We start from the raw sequence: 17,569 nt of genomic DNA on the forward strand, positions 1-17,569 counted from the left end.
GACAGAAATGAAAACATCTGCTCATAAGTTTTTCTGAATGTTTTTCAGTCTGTACTGACATTTGATTTATGGTGAAATGTGCCATTTATTTGGTGTCTCTTTTGATAGTAACTAATTACATGTACTATAAGAATGTACTATTGTACTGCAGATAAGCTGTGGTATTCCACATGATCATATCTGGCTAAAAGATAATTTGTTCATATTTGATTGTCACATGGTTCAGCAAAAAGGGAACACAATGAGATTTACTGACATACAGCTGTTTGTACTAACTTGTTAATGCAGAGTGTGTGTAATGGGTTTAATATTTTACTTCATATTATGATAAAGTATTTCCAGAAGTTCCTTGGATTGTTTAATAAATCATCTTTTCTCAGGAGAGATGTCTTTCTTTCTTTACAAACTGACTGTATAAATGTAATCCCTGGTCAATATAAAAATCCTTAATAATGATAATATTTAGTAATGCATATCTCATTACAGTTTTTTTATTTTTTTATTTTAAGATAATTTAGTCTATTTAAAATGTATCCCTTAAATATAGCCGTTTTGTTTTGCAAAAGTTAAACATACAAACATATTTTCGGTTTTGGCCATAAGATTTGGATGCGAATTATTAAAATAATTTGGTCACAAAATCCGACAGTTTGATGACCTGTGCGTATTCTTTTTACTGATCCGTGTGCGTAATCTGCGCGGAGCGTGTTAGCATTAGCGCTAGCAGCGTCCCTCGGTTGCTAGGCGACAGGGGAGCGGCTCCGAGGTCTAGACCTGTCCCATTTCCGCAACCCCCTGGCGGTCCGCGGAGGCCAGTTCAAGGGCTGCAGCCTTCGCGGCCGACGAAGGACCCAGCCTTCACAGCCTTCGGAGGCTGCAGCCCTTTGAATTGGGACACAGCCTGCATTCGATTATCCTTCCGAATCGGTTTTCCGAGGAAGTTGCCTATCGACACGCTTGAAACGCCCCTTTTCCTGGGAGACGCGACCCGCCCACTGCTCCCTGGAACTGCCTCCTGTATAAAGGCCCTGTGCGCTGGACTTTTCCTTCTGACTCGTGTAGACTGACCAGAGTCCACGATTCCTCCACGCTCCGCCTGCTGACCTCTGCTCACTCAGGTAACCCACACACCACTGTCTGTCTGTCTGTCTGTCTGTCAGAAACCCACCAAAGTGTTTATGTTATGTCCTTGGGCAAGACACTTCATCCATCTCCCTTGTATGAATGTGGTGTGTGGGTGAGTGACGGGTGAGTCAGATGTGTTCTATGGCATATGGACTGAATGAACAATGCACATAAAAGTAATGGAACTTTGAGTACCTTCCTCATAAGGGAGGAAGTGGGGAGCCTTTCTGAAGACACACAGAGACACACTTAGAGGACAGTCTGGATTTTTCAATGTGCTGCTTGTTGAACACATAATCAGAGATGCGTAATAATCAGTTACATTGACTTTAAAAAGAAATTGTACTGAGTAATTTTCTAGCAGCACACACCTACTTACACCTACTTGAGTAATATTTGTATTTAAGTAACGGTACTCTTACTTGTGTACAATTTTTGACTACTCTACCCACCTTTGCACAATGCATTTCCTGCTCTGGGGTTGCTGCATGCACACTTGTGTGAGCCCAGCACCACGCCTCACACACAATCAGAATGATCTTTCTTAAGCAATCTCATAAGGAAATACACTTGTTTTCTATGAGGCTTGAGTGTTTAGACCTGCTATACTCGGATATGAATATGACAGGCAAAGGGCTGATCAAATCAAAAATCTGAATTTCAAGTGTTGGAATCAGCAACTTGCAAACCCTGTAGTTTTGTTTTCTGGATGTGTTTAAAATGTACAAGGTGAGCTGAATCCTCATTTGAACATAAATCACAAATATATCATAGGCAATGTTTGCAAAGACTTTTTTCACGATGATAATGCTGTGGTCTGTCTGAACAGCTCTGCTCTGTGTGCAGCACATTCCAGTTCTGCCTCAACATGTCTCTGTACAGCTTTGGTCTGGAGCAGCTGTCCGTGCACGCTTGGAACAAGGAGCGCACACGTAAATATACAGGCATCGACCTGGGACTAACCCAAATCTAACCCAGATCTAATTTAAAACTAACCCAGAACTAACTCAAGACTAACCCAAGTCTAACCCAGGACTAACCCAAGTCTAACTCGGGTATAATCCAGGTCTAACCCAGGACTCACCCAAGTCTAACTCAGATCTAATCCAGATCTAACCCAAATTTAACTCGGGTCTAACTCAGATCTGCGTTTGGTCTAACTTGGGTCTAACTTGGATCCAAGTCAGGACTAACTCAGGTCTAACTGGTCTAACTTAGGTCTAGCTATGAGCTAGACCTGTCTTATTGGGGTCTAACTAGGTCCTAACTCAGGTCTAAAGGCCTATTCATACTTAGAACTTTGTTCTTGCACCCAGGCCTGCCCCAACAAAAGGACATAATTTTGTTGGGCCAGCTCCTGTTGGACAGTTCTTGCAGCTTGTTCTTGACACCTCAGCTGAGCAGAACTTTGTTCAGCAGTTCTGCAGCGCTGTCCGACATCTTCACTCTGATTATTTATGTGTGTGTGGTTTATCTGCTTTCTTGCTGGTGCAGAGCAAAAAAAAAAAAAAAAAAAAGGTTTTGAGTCAGCTCGCGGAAATGGTGAGAAAATACAAACATCTATACGACATGAAGCTCAACGACTATAAAGACCCCATATGGCAACAAATTCAAGGAGGGATATCACGGACATTTTAGACTGTAATGAAAATCAGTGCAGATCGGCCTGGCGTAATGTCTGTGACAAGTTTGCAAAAGCCAAAAAGTGGCTGTCAGGCGGGGCAGTTCGGCAGCAGAACATCATTTGTAGTATGAAATGTCAGAGCCCAAATTAACTTTGTTCTTGTTCTTATTACCTCAAGAACAAAGTTCTTATGAAGTATGAATAGGCCTTAACACACAGCTAACTCAGGTCTAAACTCAGGTCTAAACTCAGGTCTAAACTCAGGTCTAAACTCAGGTCTAAACTCAGGTCTAACTCAGGTCTAACTCAGGTCTAACTCAGGACTAACTCAGGTCTAATCCAAATCTAACGTAGATGTATCTAACTCAGATTACAAATTATATTACTTTAGCTTACACATATAAATGGTTACAATGGACTAATGTTCTGTCTGTCATCTTATGCATGTTTACAGAAATTGCAGTGAGTCCTAACAACAACGAGGTGCTCATCTATGAGAAGAAAGGCAAAGAGTGGGTGAAGATCCACGAGCTGACGGAGCACAGTGGCCGCATCACTGGTACAGTCTTCTACTGTCTTATATAGCACTTATGTACGCCCTCCCTCACTTCACAGGATTGTGCATTATTCATTCACTCCACACTCGGTAGTGATCAGATAGTTCACTCAAACATACACATTACATGGAAGTTGCAGGGAGCACCGTTTTTATCTTGTACCTCTAGTAAATATATGTTAGACTCATTTTGGGGAGGTCAGTATTTATCGTAGATATTTTTTCTTGGCACTAGAGGAGAAGTTTTTGTTATTTTGCATTGCTACATTGAGATTTGAGCTGTAGAGGGTTCGATAACTAACTTCTATTGCTTATTATAGATACAAACTAATTGCAGCTGACATTTTTTTGTTATGATTTTACACATTAACTTTTTTTTTCACCTAAAGTTAGGGTTCTTACCAAAACAGTTTCTGAAATTATTTAATATTGTGTTTTTTGTAGCTCTATGAGAAAAAAAGAACTGAAATGGAAATGACCAAATAATAATATAAATTAGTCACAACCATGGACATGTATATTCCTATGTTGTTCCTGTTCACCTTGTATTAAAAAATCCATCTCTCTCTCTGTAACTGCTGCTGTCATGCTCCTTAGTTTGGTCTTAAAATGTTTGTATTAACCCACTATATATGATCCTCATGTTTTTATTCCGCTATTTTGTCCTTAAATCAATTCCAATTGCTACTATGGAACTCGGCTACAAATTCATTTCTTTTATGGTCACAACACATTTTCCATTTAAGCTCTATATCCATCGATAGCATTTAAGTGTTTGTTAAAATTGTGATAATTATCATTTAGTCTTTTGTCTCTTCATCATTACAGTAAAAAACCTCAGTCGTGTAAAGATGTAAAAAGCTGCCGTGTATGTTCTAGCTGCTAAAGTAAAGGCTAAAGGTGAACGATCTCCCCGTGTCTGGATGGGTTTCCTCCGGGCGTTCCGGTTTCCCCCATCAACCCAAAACATGCTACAGGTCTCCATGAACAGTTGATAGTTAAGGTCAGTTAAATACAATCAATCAATGAACCTGCTCAGGGACGACAGGTGGAAATTAGCACTGATGCTACAACCTGATGTACAATACATCTCTCCTGTTAAGGTTAATGCAAAAATTGTGCACATGGTCATGTTACAGGTCAGATTTTTGGAGAGACAAGCCTACCCACAATTGTATCCATGTCATTTATATATATATGTATATATATATATATATATATATATATATATATATATATATATATATATATATATATATATATATATATATATATATATATATATATATATATATATATATATATATATATGTGTGTGTGTGTGTGTGTGTGTATATATATATATATATATATATATATATATATTTTTTTTTTATATATATATAAACATCCAAGGTTGCTAAAGTGCTGTAGCAGATTTTTACTCTGTTAAAAACATGAAAATAGTGGTGTACTTACATTATGCATTCTTATGCATTCAGAATCTTGATGCATTCTTAGCATTCTAATTATTCACTGCGATGAATTTATGAGCTCTTTTCACAACTGTCAGAGACCAGAGCAGAGTTTTGCTGTGATGATAAAGCTACCAATACTTAGTATTCTAATGTGCCCTTCCTGATTATTGGGCAATACAATACTTTGTAATTAGATGCAGACAGTACACAATGGGCTTATGTTGACCCAAAAAGCCACTTTTACAGTATATTTGTACTGGGACAAGGAACACAAAAAATCTAGTACTGGGGATGTAACAATAACCAAAATATTGTGATATCGTATCATCAAAACTCTCACGATAATATCATGGGCTGTCACAATATATCGAATTACAATTTTTTTTGCTTAAATGCATTGTTTTACAGTAGCAACAGCTTATAAACAGGGAACTACATATCCCATGATTCATTTCAGTGCAAACAACATGAAGAAATATGTTTTTTATTTGAATTCTTGGGATTATGATGGAAATAATTCACACCAAAATCTTCTCAAGCTATTTTAAAAGCAGAAACATGTCTGATCTACAATTATATAAGCCTCTCCAAAATATCGCAATAAATGTTGTACAATGAGATGCATATTGTGATAATATGGTACCTAGAGAGTTTGATGTCATTACATCCCTACCTAGCACTGGACCTTTAAGTTAAATGTAATACTGTGGAACATTCCAGGAAGAAGTATGTGTCACACAGTTAAATAGTGCACCATTCAATCTCTAAATAAAAATGTTGTCATGTCTACTAGGTATTGACTGGGCCCCGGAATCCAACCGCATTGTGACATGTGCTGCAGACCGTAATGCTTATGTGTGGACCCTGAAAGAGGGCCAGTGGAAGCCCACCCTGGTGCTGGTGCGCATCAACCGCGCAGCCACCTGCGTCAAGTGGTCCCCCCAGGAGAACAAGTTCGCTCTAGGCTCTGGAGCTCGCCTCATCTCCATCTGCTACTTTGAGAAAGAGAATGACTGGTGAGTCAGGCAACACATATTCTGGACATCTTTCCAGCTAAAAAGATCTTTGGCCTAGCCAAAGATCTTCAAGGTGCTGAATTGGTACACAAGGTATTTTTTGTTAAATAGTTTTTAACATAAATGTTTAAATACATTTTGTATTTCTTTTTTGAGTTTTAAAACTATATTCAAACTTTTTGGATACGGCTTGCTAATGTGTGCATCGTGTCTCCATGATAACAGCTAAACATTCTACCATACAGATAGCTGTAGAACACCTCCAGTGTGATGTCATTGCAAAGTAGCAGCTCCAATCAGTTCTTGTATTAGCTGATTTGATTTATTCACAATTAAACCAGTTAACATGATATCAAATGTGTTGTGTTTACATTTTGTGTTTTGGGTCTCAAGAAGCTTCTTCAATGGGAAATCAGAATGAGCTTCTCACTGTGAGTTGCCAGATCCTACAACTAAAAGTAGTTTGTGATTAAACCAAAATGGCTCTGAGAACATGTCTGTAGAAACCAACCTGCACTGCTGGTTTATTCTACAGTAAGACTCCATAGACAAGATATTTTGTTCTCCATACCAACTGTATTTCCTAAGTATTTGCACATGTGTTTTCTGATAATTGTCTAATTGTCTGGAGATTAACCCACTTGCTCATGGATTGGTTGCCTCTACAAAAGTTTCCAACTCAGTTTCGATACTGAAAAATAGATATACTTAATGCTCAGTACAGATTTCAATAGTAGAAACATTTTCTAGTATTTTCTTTTATATTACTATGTAGCCTTATATCTGTGTAATCCCTCAGTCGACAAGGTAGGTTCCAGTGGTCCAGTAGGTGTATACTAGTTCATTCTAAAGTTATTCAGGATCATCCTTTTCTTTTCTGCCCTGTGAATGTGACTTTTAGCATACCTGCTCAAATGAATATCAAGTTTCAATACTAGTTTTAATATCGATTAAGTATCTGATTTTTAATAATTTTTACAACCCTAGTCTCTGATGCCAGTTGTGTTGTCTTACAGGTGGCTGAGTAAACACATTAAGAAGCCTATCTGCTCCACGGTGCTCAGTCTGGACTGGCACCCCAACAACATCCTGCTGGCAGCGGGCTCAGCAGACCTTCACTGCAGGTCAGTAGCATGACAGGCTATGCTAGTTAAAGGAGGTGGATAATTGGTTCTTACTTTTAATTAGATAAAAATGAACTTTGCTGTTGAATTTCTTTTTTTATAGTGAGGATTTTCTACACACTTATCTTGTAAAAAAAAATGCTAAAGTGTGCTTTTGCTCTAGTAACATTAGTTTAACCATGTAACTGTATCCTGGTGGAGGATCTGCCAGCTGCTCTTAGTCTGTCATATGTACTTAATAAAAACAGTTATATAACAGGTAAGTATCATGGCTAAGGTAATAATGACTTTAAACTTGTTCTGATACAGCTCAGGTTCATTCAGAGCTATTCAGAAAAGGTTAATTTCTGTCCTGTGAATGTGACATTTTATTAGTACTGATACTTGCTCAAATAAGAATCTAGTTTCAATGCTAGTTTTTAGTATCATTTAGTGTCTGATTTTTGATACTTTGCCATCTTTACATCTGACAGAAAGGCAGACATAGATGTGTTAGACCTGGTGTAACATGGCATTTGATTGATTGGTGTTTCTAGAATTTTCTCCACCTATATTAAGGACATCGAGGAGAAGCCAGGGCCTACGTCTTGGGGGGTGAAGATGCCATTTGGGGAGGTGCTTCTGGAGCACAAAGACTGTGGGGGCTGGGTGCACAGTGTGTCCTTCAGCCCCAGTGGAGACCAGCTGGTGTGGGTGTCTCACAACAGCAGCATCACAGTGGCTGATGCCTCCAAGAGTAAGGAGTGAGTAAGCCTGGTACACATGCTAATAGCTTCAACACGGGAGTAATATTTGTACTATTACTATGTCAACATTTAATAGGAGTAGAGGTGGGAGATAATTGAAATAATAATTGAAAAATTAATCATGTCTGAATTCTTTATAATTCATTCACATTTTGTGTACAACCTGATTCTCTAATAGCTAAAGTTGGTGTATTATGCAAAATATTTGAGTTATCATCAAAAACAAGAAAAAAATAGGTTTTAGATGTCACCTATGCATGTTTAAATAATTTATCAATCTGTCCCAGGCCCTATTCGATCAATCGTAGCTGCAAGTTTCAGTGCAATGCTCAAACGGTCACATTTTTCTATAGCGCTTTTCCACCTTCAAGGTACTCAAAGCGCTTTACAACAAGGAACCACTCACCCATTCATACACCGGTGTACACAGACACTGTGGGCAAGGTGGGTTAAGTGTCTTGCCCAAGGACACAACGGCAGCATTCATCTGTGGGAGCTGGAATCACACCAGCCAACCTGTGGGTCAGTGGATCTGACTGCTCAACCTGTGATGGTTGTTTTTTTTTTTTTATGTCAAGAGCTGGAATCGAACCGCCAAGTGGGCGAATGCTCTACCAACTGAGCTACTGCTGCCCCACCTATGTCTTTTGTGCTCCCACATGACAATTCTCCATAAATATACCAAAACATGATACAAAACTGTACACAGCAACTTGACAAAGTTGGTGTGATGTGCAGTAGTTTCATTAGCGGGATGTACTCTTATTGTGTTGTGATAATGCTCTGAAGGGGGAGTGACTTACCACAGACATCAAAAGGAGGCAATGCTCAGAGCATCAAAAATGAAAGTGAAACTTATAAAACATGTTGTTTTCAGCAAATATATCAATTTCCAAATAATAAATGGTAGCTTTGTAATCTAAATATGTCATGTATTAACAATTAATTTCCCATAGTAGTAAAATACCCCCTCTTTACTAAAACTCCATCTAAGACTCTCAGTACCGATACCAAAACCACGATGATAATTAAAGAAGAAGAAAGAAACTCTATTTAGACAATAAAATGTCATATTTAACATCAAATAATAGTATTTTCTTTAATATTACCACGTGGCCTTATATCTTTGTAATCTCTCTGTCCTCCAGTGGTCCAAGGGTGTACAGTAGGCCATTTGGTCTTATACTAGTTCTGATATCCTTGGGTTGGGGCTTGGATGCGAGCACACACCTCCCGGAGAGCTTCTCCCAGATCCCGGGGGAGACTGGGGACATGGAGTCCGAGTGGACCATGTTCTCCACCTTGCTGGTCAATGCTACTGCTCTTAGCTGTGGTCGCAAGGTCTTTGGTACCTGTCACAGCGGCAATCCCCAAATCTGGTGGTGGATGTCGGAAGTAAGGGATGCCGTAAGGGATGCCGTAAGGCTGAGGAAGGAGTCCTATCACACCTTGTTGACTCATGGGACTCCTGAGGCAGCTAACAGGTACCAACAGGCCAAGCGTGCTGCAGCCTGTGCAGTCGCAGTGGCAAAAACCTGGGGCAGGGAGGAGTTCAGGGAGGCCATGAAGGAGGACGGTCGGTCGGCCTCAATCAAATTCTGGCAAACTGTCGGACACCACAGGAGGGGGAAGCAGTGCTTCTCCAACATTGTTTACAGTGCGGAGGCAGAGCTGTTGACCTCAACTGGGAATGTCATTGGGCCGTGGAAGGAATACTTTGAGGAACTCCTCAATCCCACTGTCACATCTTCCGAGGAGGAAGCAGAGGGGACTCGAAGGCGGACTCGTCCATCACCCTGGCTGAAGTCACTGAGGTGGCTAGCAAGCTCCTTGGTGGCAAGACTCCGGGTGTGGATGAGATCTGTCCTGAGTGTCTTAAGTCTCTGGATGTTGTGGAGCTGTCTTAGCTGACCCGTCTTTGCAACATTTCATGGCGGTCAGGGACAGTACCTCTGGACTGGCAAACCGGGGTGGTGGTCCTAATGTTTAAGAAGTGTGGCTGGAGGGTGTGTTCCAACTACAGGGGAATCATACTCCTCAGCCCCCCGGTAAGGTCTATTCCAAGGTACTAGAGAATCTGACCAATAGTCTGATCTCGGATTCAGGAGGAGCAATGTGGTTTTCATCCCGGTCGTGGAACACTGGATGAGCTCTACACGCTCCATTGGGTGCTCAAGGGTTCATGGAAGTTTGCCCAACCAGTCCACATGTGCTTTGTGGATCTGGAGAAGGCATTTGACTGTCTCTCATGGTGTCCTATGGGGGGCGCTCCAGAAGTATGGGGTTCGGGGCCCTTTGCTAAGGGCTGGCCGGGCACATTGCCGGCAGTAAGTCAGACCTGTTCCCGGTGCATGTTGGACTCTGTCAGGGCTGCCCTTTGTCACCGGTTCTGTTCATTGTATTTATGGACAGAATTTCTAGGCGCAGTCAGGGGTCGGAGGGGGTTGAGTTTGGGGACAACAGGATCATCTCTGCTGTTCGCAGATGATGTTGTCCTGTCGGCTTCATCAGACCAGGACCTGCAATGTGCACTGGGGCTGTTTGCAGCCGAGTGTGAAGCAGCTGGGATGAGGATCAGCTCTTCTAAGTCTGAGGCCATGGTTCTCGACCGGAAAAAGGTGTCTTGCCCTCTCCGGGTGGGTGGAGAGTCCCTGCCTCAAGTGGAGGAGTTCAGGTATCTTGGGGTCTTGTTCACGAGTGAGGGGAGGATGGAGTGTGAGATTGACAGACGGATCGGTGCAGTGTCGGCAGTGATGCGGTCGCTGTATCAGACCGTTGTGGTGAAGACGTTTCTTTACCGGTTAGTCTTCATTCCTACCCTCACCTATAGTCATGAGCTCTGTAATGACTCTCGGTAATGACAGAAAGGACGAGATCGTGGTTACAAGTGCTCCAAGTGAGTTTCTTCGCAGGGTGGCTGGGCGCACCCTCAGAGATAGGGTGAGGAGCTCAGTCACATTGGGAGGAGCTCAGAGTAGAGCTGCTGCTCCTCCACGTTGAGAGGAGCTAGCTGAGGTGGCTCGGGCATCTGTTCCGGATGCCTCCTGGGTGCCTCCCTCGGGAAGTGTTCATGTCCCACCGGAAGGAGGCCCTGGGGAAGACCCAGGAAACGCTGGAGGGACTATGTCTCTGGGCTGGCCTGGGAACATCTCGGGGTCCCCCCGGAGGAGTTGGAGGACGTGTCTGGGGTGAAGGAAGTCTGGGAGTCCCTGCTTAGACTGCTGCCTTGCGACCCGGCCGGATAAGAGGAAGAAAATGGATGGTTGGATGCTTGAAACGATGTTCAATAGAATAATAATAATAATAATAATAATAATAATAATAAAAACAACTAATGAAACTGGCCTGGACAAAAATGATGTACCCCTATGTACTCCTACAAAAGACTGTAAGTAACTGGACAGTATCTGTTGAGTGGTGGTGGACATCGCAATACCAAGCGATGGTAATATCAGGAAAAAGGAACACGAGAAGCTAGAGAAATACCAGGGGCTCAAGGAAGAGCTGGAGAGAGCCTGGAAAGTAAAGGCATCAGTGGTGCCTGTGGTGATCGGAGCACTCGGGGCTGTAACCCCCAAACTGGAAGAGTGGCTTCAACAGATACCAGGAAAAACAATGGACATCTCAGTCCAGAAAAGTGCAGTACTGGGAACAGCAAAGATACTGCGCAGAATTCTCAAGCTCCCAGGCCTCTGGTAGAGGACCCGAGCTGAATGAGGGTGAGAGACCAACCACCGTGGAAGGTGAGAAACACATTTTATATATATATAATATATATATAGAGAGAGAAATACGTAATAGTTCTGAGAGCTTTTGACATGTACTAATCATGTCTAGTCTAGAATTTCTTTAGTGGACTACAGCCCTTAAACATGTTTTCTTGTGCAGGGTGACCACACTGACCACTGACCGCCTGCCTCTGCTGAGTGTGCTCTTCATCAGTCCCACCGAGATTGTGGCTGCGGTAACATTTTTATTTTTTATTTATCTAAACTTTAATGTGTATTTGAATAGAAGAAATCTTAATAGACTTTTCCAAGCAGAGAAGTGCAACATACAGGATTCCAGGGGACATTACTACATTATGTCATTTTTATTTAGATGGTATATATATATATATATATATATATATATATATATATATATATATATATATATATATATATATATATATATATATATATATATATATATATATAGATATAGATATAGATATAGATATCTGTAGTTTTTCACCAGGTTTGCACACACTGCAGGAGGGATTTTGGCCCACTCCTCCACACAGATCTTCTCTAGATCAGTCAGGTTTCTGGTCTTTCGCTGAGAAACACGGAGTTTGAGCTCCCTCCAAAGATTTTCTATTGGGTTTAGGTCTGGAGACTGGCTAGGCCACACCAGAACCTTGATGTACTTCTTACAGAACCACTCCTTGGTTCTCCTGGCTGTGTGCTTCAGGTCATTGTCATGTTGGAAGACCCAGCCTCGACCCATCTTCAATGCTCTAGCTGAGGGAAGGAGGTTGTTCCCCAGAATCTCGCAATACATGGCACCGGTCATCCTCTCCTTAATGCAGTGCAGTCGCCCTGTCTCATGTGCAGAAAAACACCCCTAAAGCATGATACTACCACCCCCATGCTTCACAGTAGGGATGGTGTTCTCGGGATGGTACTTATCATTCTTCTTCCTCCAAACACGGTTAGTGGAATTATATCCAAAAAGTTCTATTTTGGTCTCATCTGACCACATGACTTTCTCCCATGACTCCTCTGGATCATCCAAATGGTCATTGGCAAACTTAAGACGGGCCTTGACATGTGCTGGTTGAAGCAGAGGAACCTTCTGTGCCATGCATGATTTCAAACCATGACAGTTTAACAGTAACCTTGGAAACGGTGGTCCCAGCTCTTTTCAGGTCATTGACCAGCTCCTCCTGTGTAGTTCTGGGCTGATTCCTCACCTTTCTTAGGATCACTGAGCCCCCACGAGGTGAGATCTTGCATGGAGCCCCAGTCCATTGACATTCATGTTTAGCTTCTTCCATTTTCTAATGATTGCTTCAACAGTGGACCTTTTTTCACCAAGCTGCTTGGCAATTTCCCTGTAGCCCTTTCCAGCCTTGTGGAGGTGTACAATTTTTTCTCTGGTGTCTTTGGACAGCTCTTTGGTCTTGGCCATGTTAGTATGGCCAATCTTACTGATTGACAGGTGTCTTTATGCAGCTCATGACCTCAAACAAGTCCATCTGATGTAGGATAATAAATGGAGTGCAGGTGGACTTTTTAAAGGCGGACTAACAGGTCTTTGAGGGTCACAATTCTAGCTGATAGACAGGTGTTCAAATACTTATTTGCAGCTGTATCATACAAATAAATAGTTAAAAAAATCATACACAGTGGACATGCACCTACAATGAAAATTTCAGACCCCTCCATGCATGATTTCTAAGTGGGAGAACTTGCAAAATAGCAGGGTGTTCAAATACTTATTTTCCTCACTGTGTGTGTGTGTGTGTGTATGTATATATATATATATATATATATATATATATATATATATATATATATATATATATATATATATATATATATATATATATATATATATATATATACACATAAATATACATATAAAATATATGATGATTCCCACTCGATCAGTCTGCCTCAGGGCAACTGTGGCTACTATAGTAGATCACCACCGCTGAGTGTGGACTGAATGAATAACGACCTTAAGCCTGTAAAGTCAGTTTACATTAAGTTATTTGTGTAAAAACAATGAAGACAATAACAGAAGGAAGATAGGTAAGTTTAATGCCATTCTGTGGAACAAAGCATTTCCATGGAGACAAGCGGACGGGAAAGTTCCATAATGCACCTTAAAACAGTTACAAAAGATCCAACTGACAGACCAATAAGAGTGTTGTATTTGTGAAGCATCTCTGCCTGCTGTCCACAGGGCCATGACTGCTGCCCGTACCAGTACTCATACCAGGGCCCAGGGAGGCTGGAGTTTGTCAAAAAGCTGGACGTGCCCAAGCAGAGCTCTAAGAGCACCATGTCAGCCATGCAGCATTTCCGCAATCTAGACAAGAAGGCCACTGAGGAGGACAGCAGTGAGCTGAGCACGCTGCACCAGAACAGTATCACGTACGCAGTATGGACACATACAGCACTATCACACACACACACACACACACATATATATATAATATTATAATATTATTATATATATATAATATTTTGGCAGTGAATTACTTCGCGGTGCACAGACCTCGACGCAGATCCATAAATCAAAAACGACAGCGACAAGGCGACGGCGGCAGTGGCCGTTGAGTCGACGCAGAACTATACTTCACCCTGAAGGCTGAAATATAGTTCTGCGTTTAGTCCTGGTTCAGTCCTGGTTTAGTCCTAATTCATGTGTTGCAGTCTATGTAGTTTAGGTGATTATGCACAGAGTTAAAGTTAAGACATGATTCTACATCATTTTGAGTTAAAAAAACAAAACAAAAAAAACATCAGATATTATAGATTTTTACTGGGCTGGGGCCTTTATGTTTGAGTGTGATTAATGCTTATCTATTAAGAATTGGTAAATCATTTCTTATTGATGCTTTGACAAGTAGGTTACACTGTACATAACGGACAGTCATAATATAATAATACCTGTATTAAGGATTTAACTTTTGACAGTTTTAAGTCTTTGAGTTCTAAATTTGTTAATTTCAAGTTACATAATGTGTTGTAGGCCATACATTTAGGACCTATTGCTTATTCAAGGTCCTTGAAGTCCCAGAGAAATGACACTTTTGCCATATCTCAGAAACTAATGATGATAGAGACATAAAACTGGTACTAAATGATTTGCAATGTCCATATTTATATTCAACTTCCATTGATACTAAAGGGCTAAATGTATTATATTTGATGTTATTAAAGAAAAACTGATTTTTCAGCAGATTTAAGGCTTCCACAGGCATGGAAGTTACTTTATATGTGTGCGGGTGTGTGTGTGGGTGTGGGTGTGTGTTTTATTTATATATTTAATAACTGCTGGCCCTATCCACATGAACCAAAAACTGGCAAAGTTGTTTGTTTGTTTTTTTCCCCACAAATGAACACAAGTTAATTATTTTCTCACAATAGCTTTAGAAAGTGGTGCCATGAATGCAATTAAAGACATGATTATTGTCAACTGAAAGAACATAAATCCAATAATAATAATAATCATAATCATACATTTGATTCATACTGTAGAAATTTGTTGTGGTAAAGTATTATTGTAACCACAGCTACCCCGGTGGTACATCTCAATCTAACATTATGTGATCTTATCTAATGTTATTGATAATATCTTATCTAATCTTATCTAATGTCTAATGTTGCTTCTATGTGTGTGTGTACAGTCAGCTGTGTGTGGTGTCCAAGGCAGGGGGCAGTGTGAGTTTCCTCAGCAGTGTGTCTCTGGATGGAGCCATGGTGGTCTGGGATCTCCAGGTAAAAACCCCATAACTGTCCTTCAGCCCTCCTACCAACCCCACACACACATCACCACATGTTGGGTTGACATGCTTTTTGTAGACTATATTTTCAAAATATATATATTTAAGACCAACAATATCCAAATTTCTTCCGTTACAGTTGGAAAGTGTCAACTCCGTCCTTCCATTCTGATCCATTTAACAGTACAGGAGAGAGTTGAAGCCTTGAGTGAGGTCATTAAGGCAGCTCACAAATGGAACAAGTAGCTCAGAAGAACAGCCATGTTTATCAAAAAGAAAATCAGAACAAACATTATGAAATTTTGTATATCTGTGAGGGTGGACCTCTGGAACAACTGCACAGAAAACCTAAAATTGTGCACCACTCTCTTCAGTTTATAAAGAAGTTTAAATGTTTACCTCTGGGCAGAGTCATGAATTATGAGACTTAATTTGTGCTGTAGTACTTTGTTGTACTGTTACTGATTTGTTTGTTTCCTCTTGCTGTATTTATGAATATGAACTGGTGTCAACATGACGCTCTGATAAAGGAATAAAGGGTTGGCATAAAAAGCTCAAGCTTCAACCTACATCTTTTCGGTCTGTGAATGTTATATATGACTATAATATAAATATGTCTATGAAATAATGTCAAAATATACCTGTGACCGAAATAAATAAATTAATATAAAAGAAAGTAGCTGCAGTGTGTATGTTTAACAAGCACTTTTGCCAACGAGCTCTGTCATCAAAATCAAATAACATTTTATAACTTCAAGGTGAATGTGTGACGGAGTTGATATTTTCAGCTGACAGAGTTGACAAACCGACCAACTTAGTAAAGGATTAAACATTTAAATTCCAGTTTTCTAAACAAAAATGTTTAATTGAAAAATTATTAAATTTTTTGTCTCGTGAAATTGTACTGTCATTTATGACATTATGAGGTTGTTATAGCCATATCATGTCATGACACTAGTGTTTCAAAGGGTCTAATGCAAAGTAAAATATGTAAAATCACCAATATCAGAAAAAAAACTCATGAAGGGGAATGGAGAGAATGGATGAGGGATGGAAACACTTGAGGTTGAGGAGCACTGGAGAGGTAGAAAAAGGATAAAAGGTGGATGCAGACTCAGAGGAAGGGGGTCAAAGGGTAAGTTTGGAGGTTGAAAGTGAAATAATTGTCATTGTTGTGAAGTCTGGTCTGTGTTAAATTTGTAGCATGAAACATATTTGTTCAGTTTTCAGAAGTTTTCACACATTTTTGTCAACTCCGTCAGTTTTCTGTCAGCACCATCAGATCCATGCTTTTGGAGGGTGTTTTTGTCATTTTTTAAAGAAACTTGAATTTGGCCTTTGGTAAATGGTTACATTTTTATATAGCGATTTTCCACTTCCAAGAAACTCAAGAGCTTTACATCATGGAACCACTCACCTGTTCAGCCACACATTCATACATTCATACATGTGTTTTAAGTAGTAAAGGACATTGGCATCTACAGCCTAATGTGTGTTCATTATTTACAGAAATATATTTTATAACATATAAATAGAAAAATATATTTTGAACTTGAGAATTATGAATTATGAAACTTGAATCTTCAGAAAAGTATGAAATTACAGTTTTCATTTTCAGATATACTTTAATTAGACAAAATGGTAAATAAACCTTATGACAACATACATTTTATTTTTTGCTAGATTGGAATAAATCTAATTTTGTGTTTTAGTGTTTTGGTTGACAATAATTGAGTTGTATTATGCCATTTTTTTAGGAAACATGTTTTTATTCAGAACCTGTTCCTTTGCATTTATGCACAGCTCAGACTCTACAGACACTATACATATTCTAGTAGATACATGTTCTCTTCAGAGTTCATTAATTTACCTTAATAAATAACAGAGAACATATTTACTCACAGGGACAATAAAGTGTACTTCATACCCTAACCCACAGCCACACACACAGGACCACACCAGTACTGACATTTGTTTTGTTGATGTTTTGACAGCAGTGAGTCCTCCCACAAGATGAACTTCGTGTTCAATCTGTACAGAATGTTTGCATCATCATCACAGAAACTAAGCCAAAGATGGATAAAAGCAGTCAATAAACCTTGGATTTTACAAGAATCTCTGCAATCTATTTCTTACAGAATGTGATGACAAATTCCAAGTATTTTACAATGCCAATATTTGTTCAAATTCATACCGAGTTGATGAGCACTGTTGCTGTTAGAGTTGGGTACATTTACTCAGTTACTCTTCCCACTGTGAGAAAGTCTACAAGTGTCAAAAGCTTCATGTTGACAATATGAAATGATTTGAACATTTGTCTTTCTTGCATCACTCCTTCAGATGACTCCTTTAGAGTTATAATTTGTGTGTCTGTCCTTTGAGAATACCAGATTATGTGCATTATTTGATGTTTGTCTTTC

The 17,569-nt window shown here is 40.0% G+C and overlaps 1 protein-coding gene across 4 annotated transcripts; it reads left to right on the forward strand.

The window, feature by feature from the left end:
* The first annotated feature begins 885 nt into the window (after positions 1-885).
* zgc:86896 (uncharacterized protein LOC415190 homolog) lies at positions 886-17,264 on the forward strand. 4 transcript variants are annotated; one of them, XM_020925884.2, is made up of 10 exons: positions 886-1,118; positions 1,972-2,057; positions 3,204-3,308; positions 5,556-5,778; positions 6,795-6,902; positions 7,439-7,645; positions 11,537-11,612; positions 13,604-13,794; positions 15,054-15,144; positions 15,289-15,825. In XM_020925884.2, exons 2-10 carry the CDS (start codon positions 1,994-1,996, stop codon positions 15,319-15,321), a joined length of 1,098 nt encoding a protein of 365 aa, XP_020781543.1. In that variant the 5' UTR covers positions 886-1,118; positions 1,972-1,993; the 3' UTR covers positions 15,322-15,825. The 4 variants fall into 4 exon arrangements, with proteins under 4 accessions (XP_020781543.1, XP_020781539.1, XP_055008874.1 ...); XM_020925880.2 differs by having other exon boundaries at positions 887-1,118; positions 1,955-2,057; XM_055152899.1 differs by lacking the exon at positions 15,289-15,825 and adding an exon at positions 17,147-17,264 and having other exon boundaries at positions 888-1,118; positions 1,955-2,057.
* The last annotated feature ends 305 nt before the right edge of the window (positions 17,265-17,569 follow it).

The sequence above is a fragment of the Boleophthalmus pectinirostris genome, unplaced genomic scaffold (assembly GCF_026225935.1).
Source record: "Boleophthalmus pectinirostris isolate CB_2022bp ecotype Guang Dong unplaced genomic scaffold, ASM2622593v1 HiC_scaffold_17, whole genome shotgun sequence".
Classification (NCBI taxonomy): Eukaryota; Metazoa; Chordata; class Actinopteri; order Gobiiformes; family Gobiidae; genus Boleophthalmus; species Boleophthalmus pectinirostris.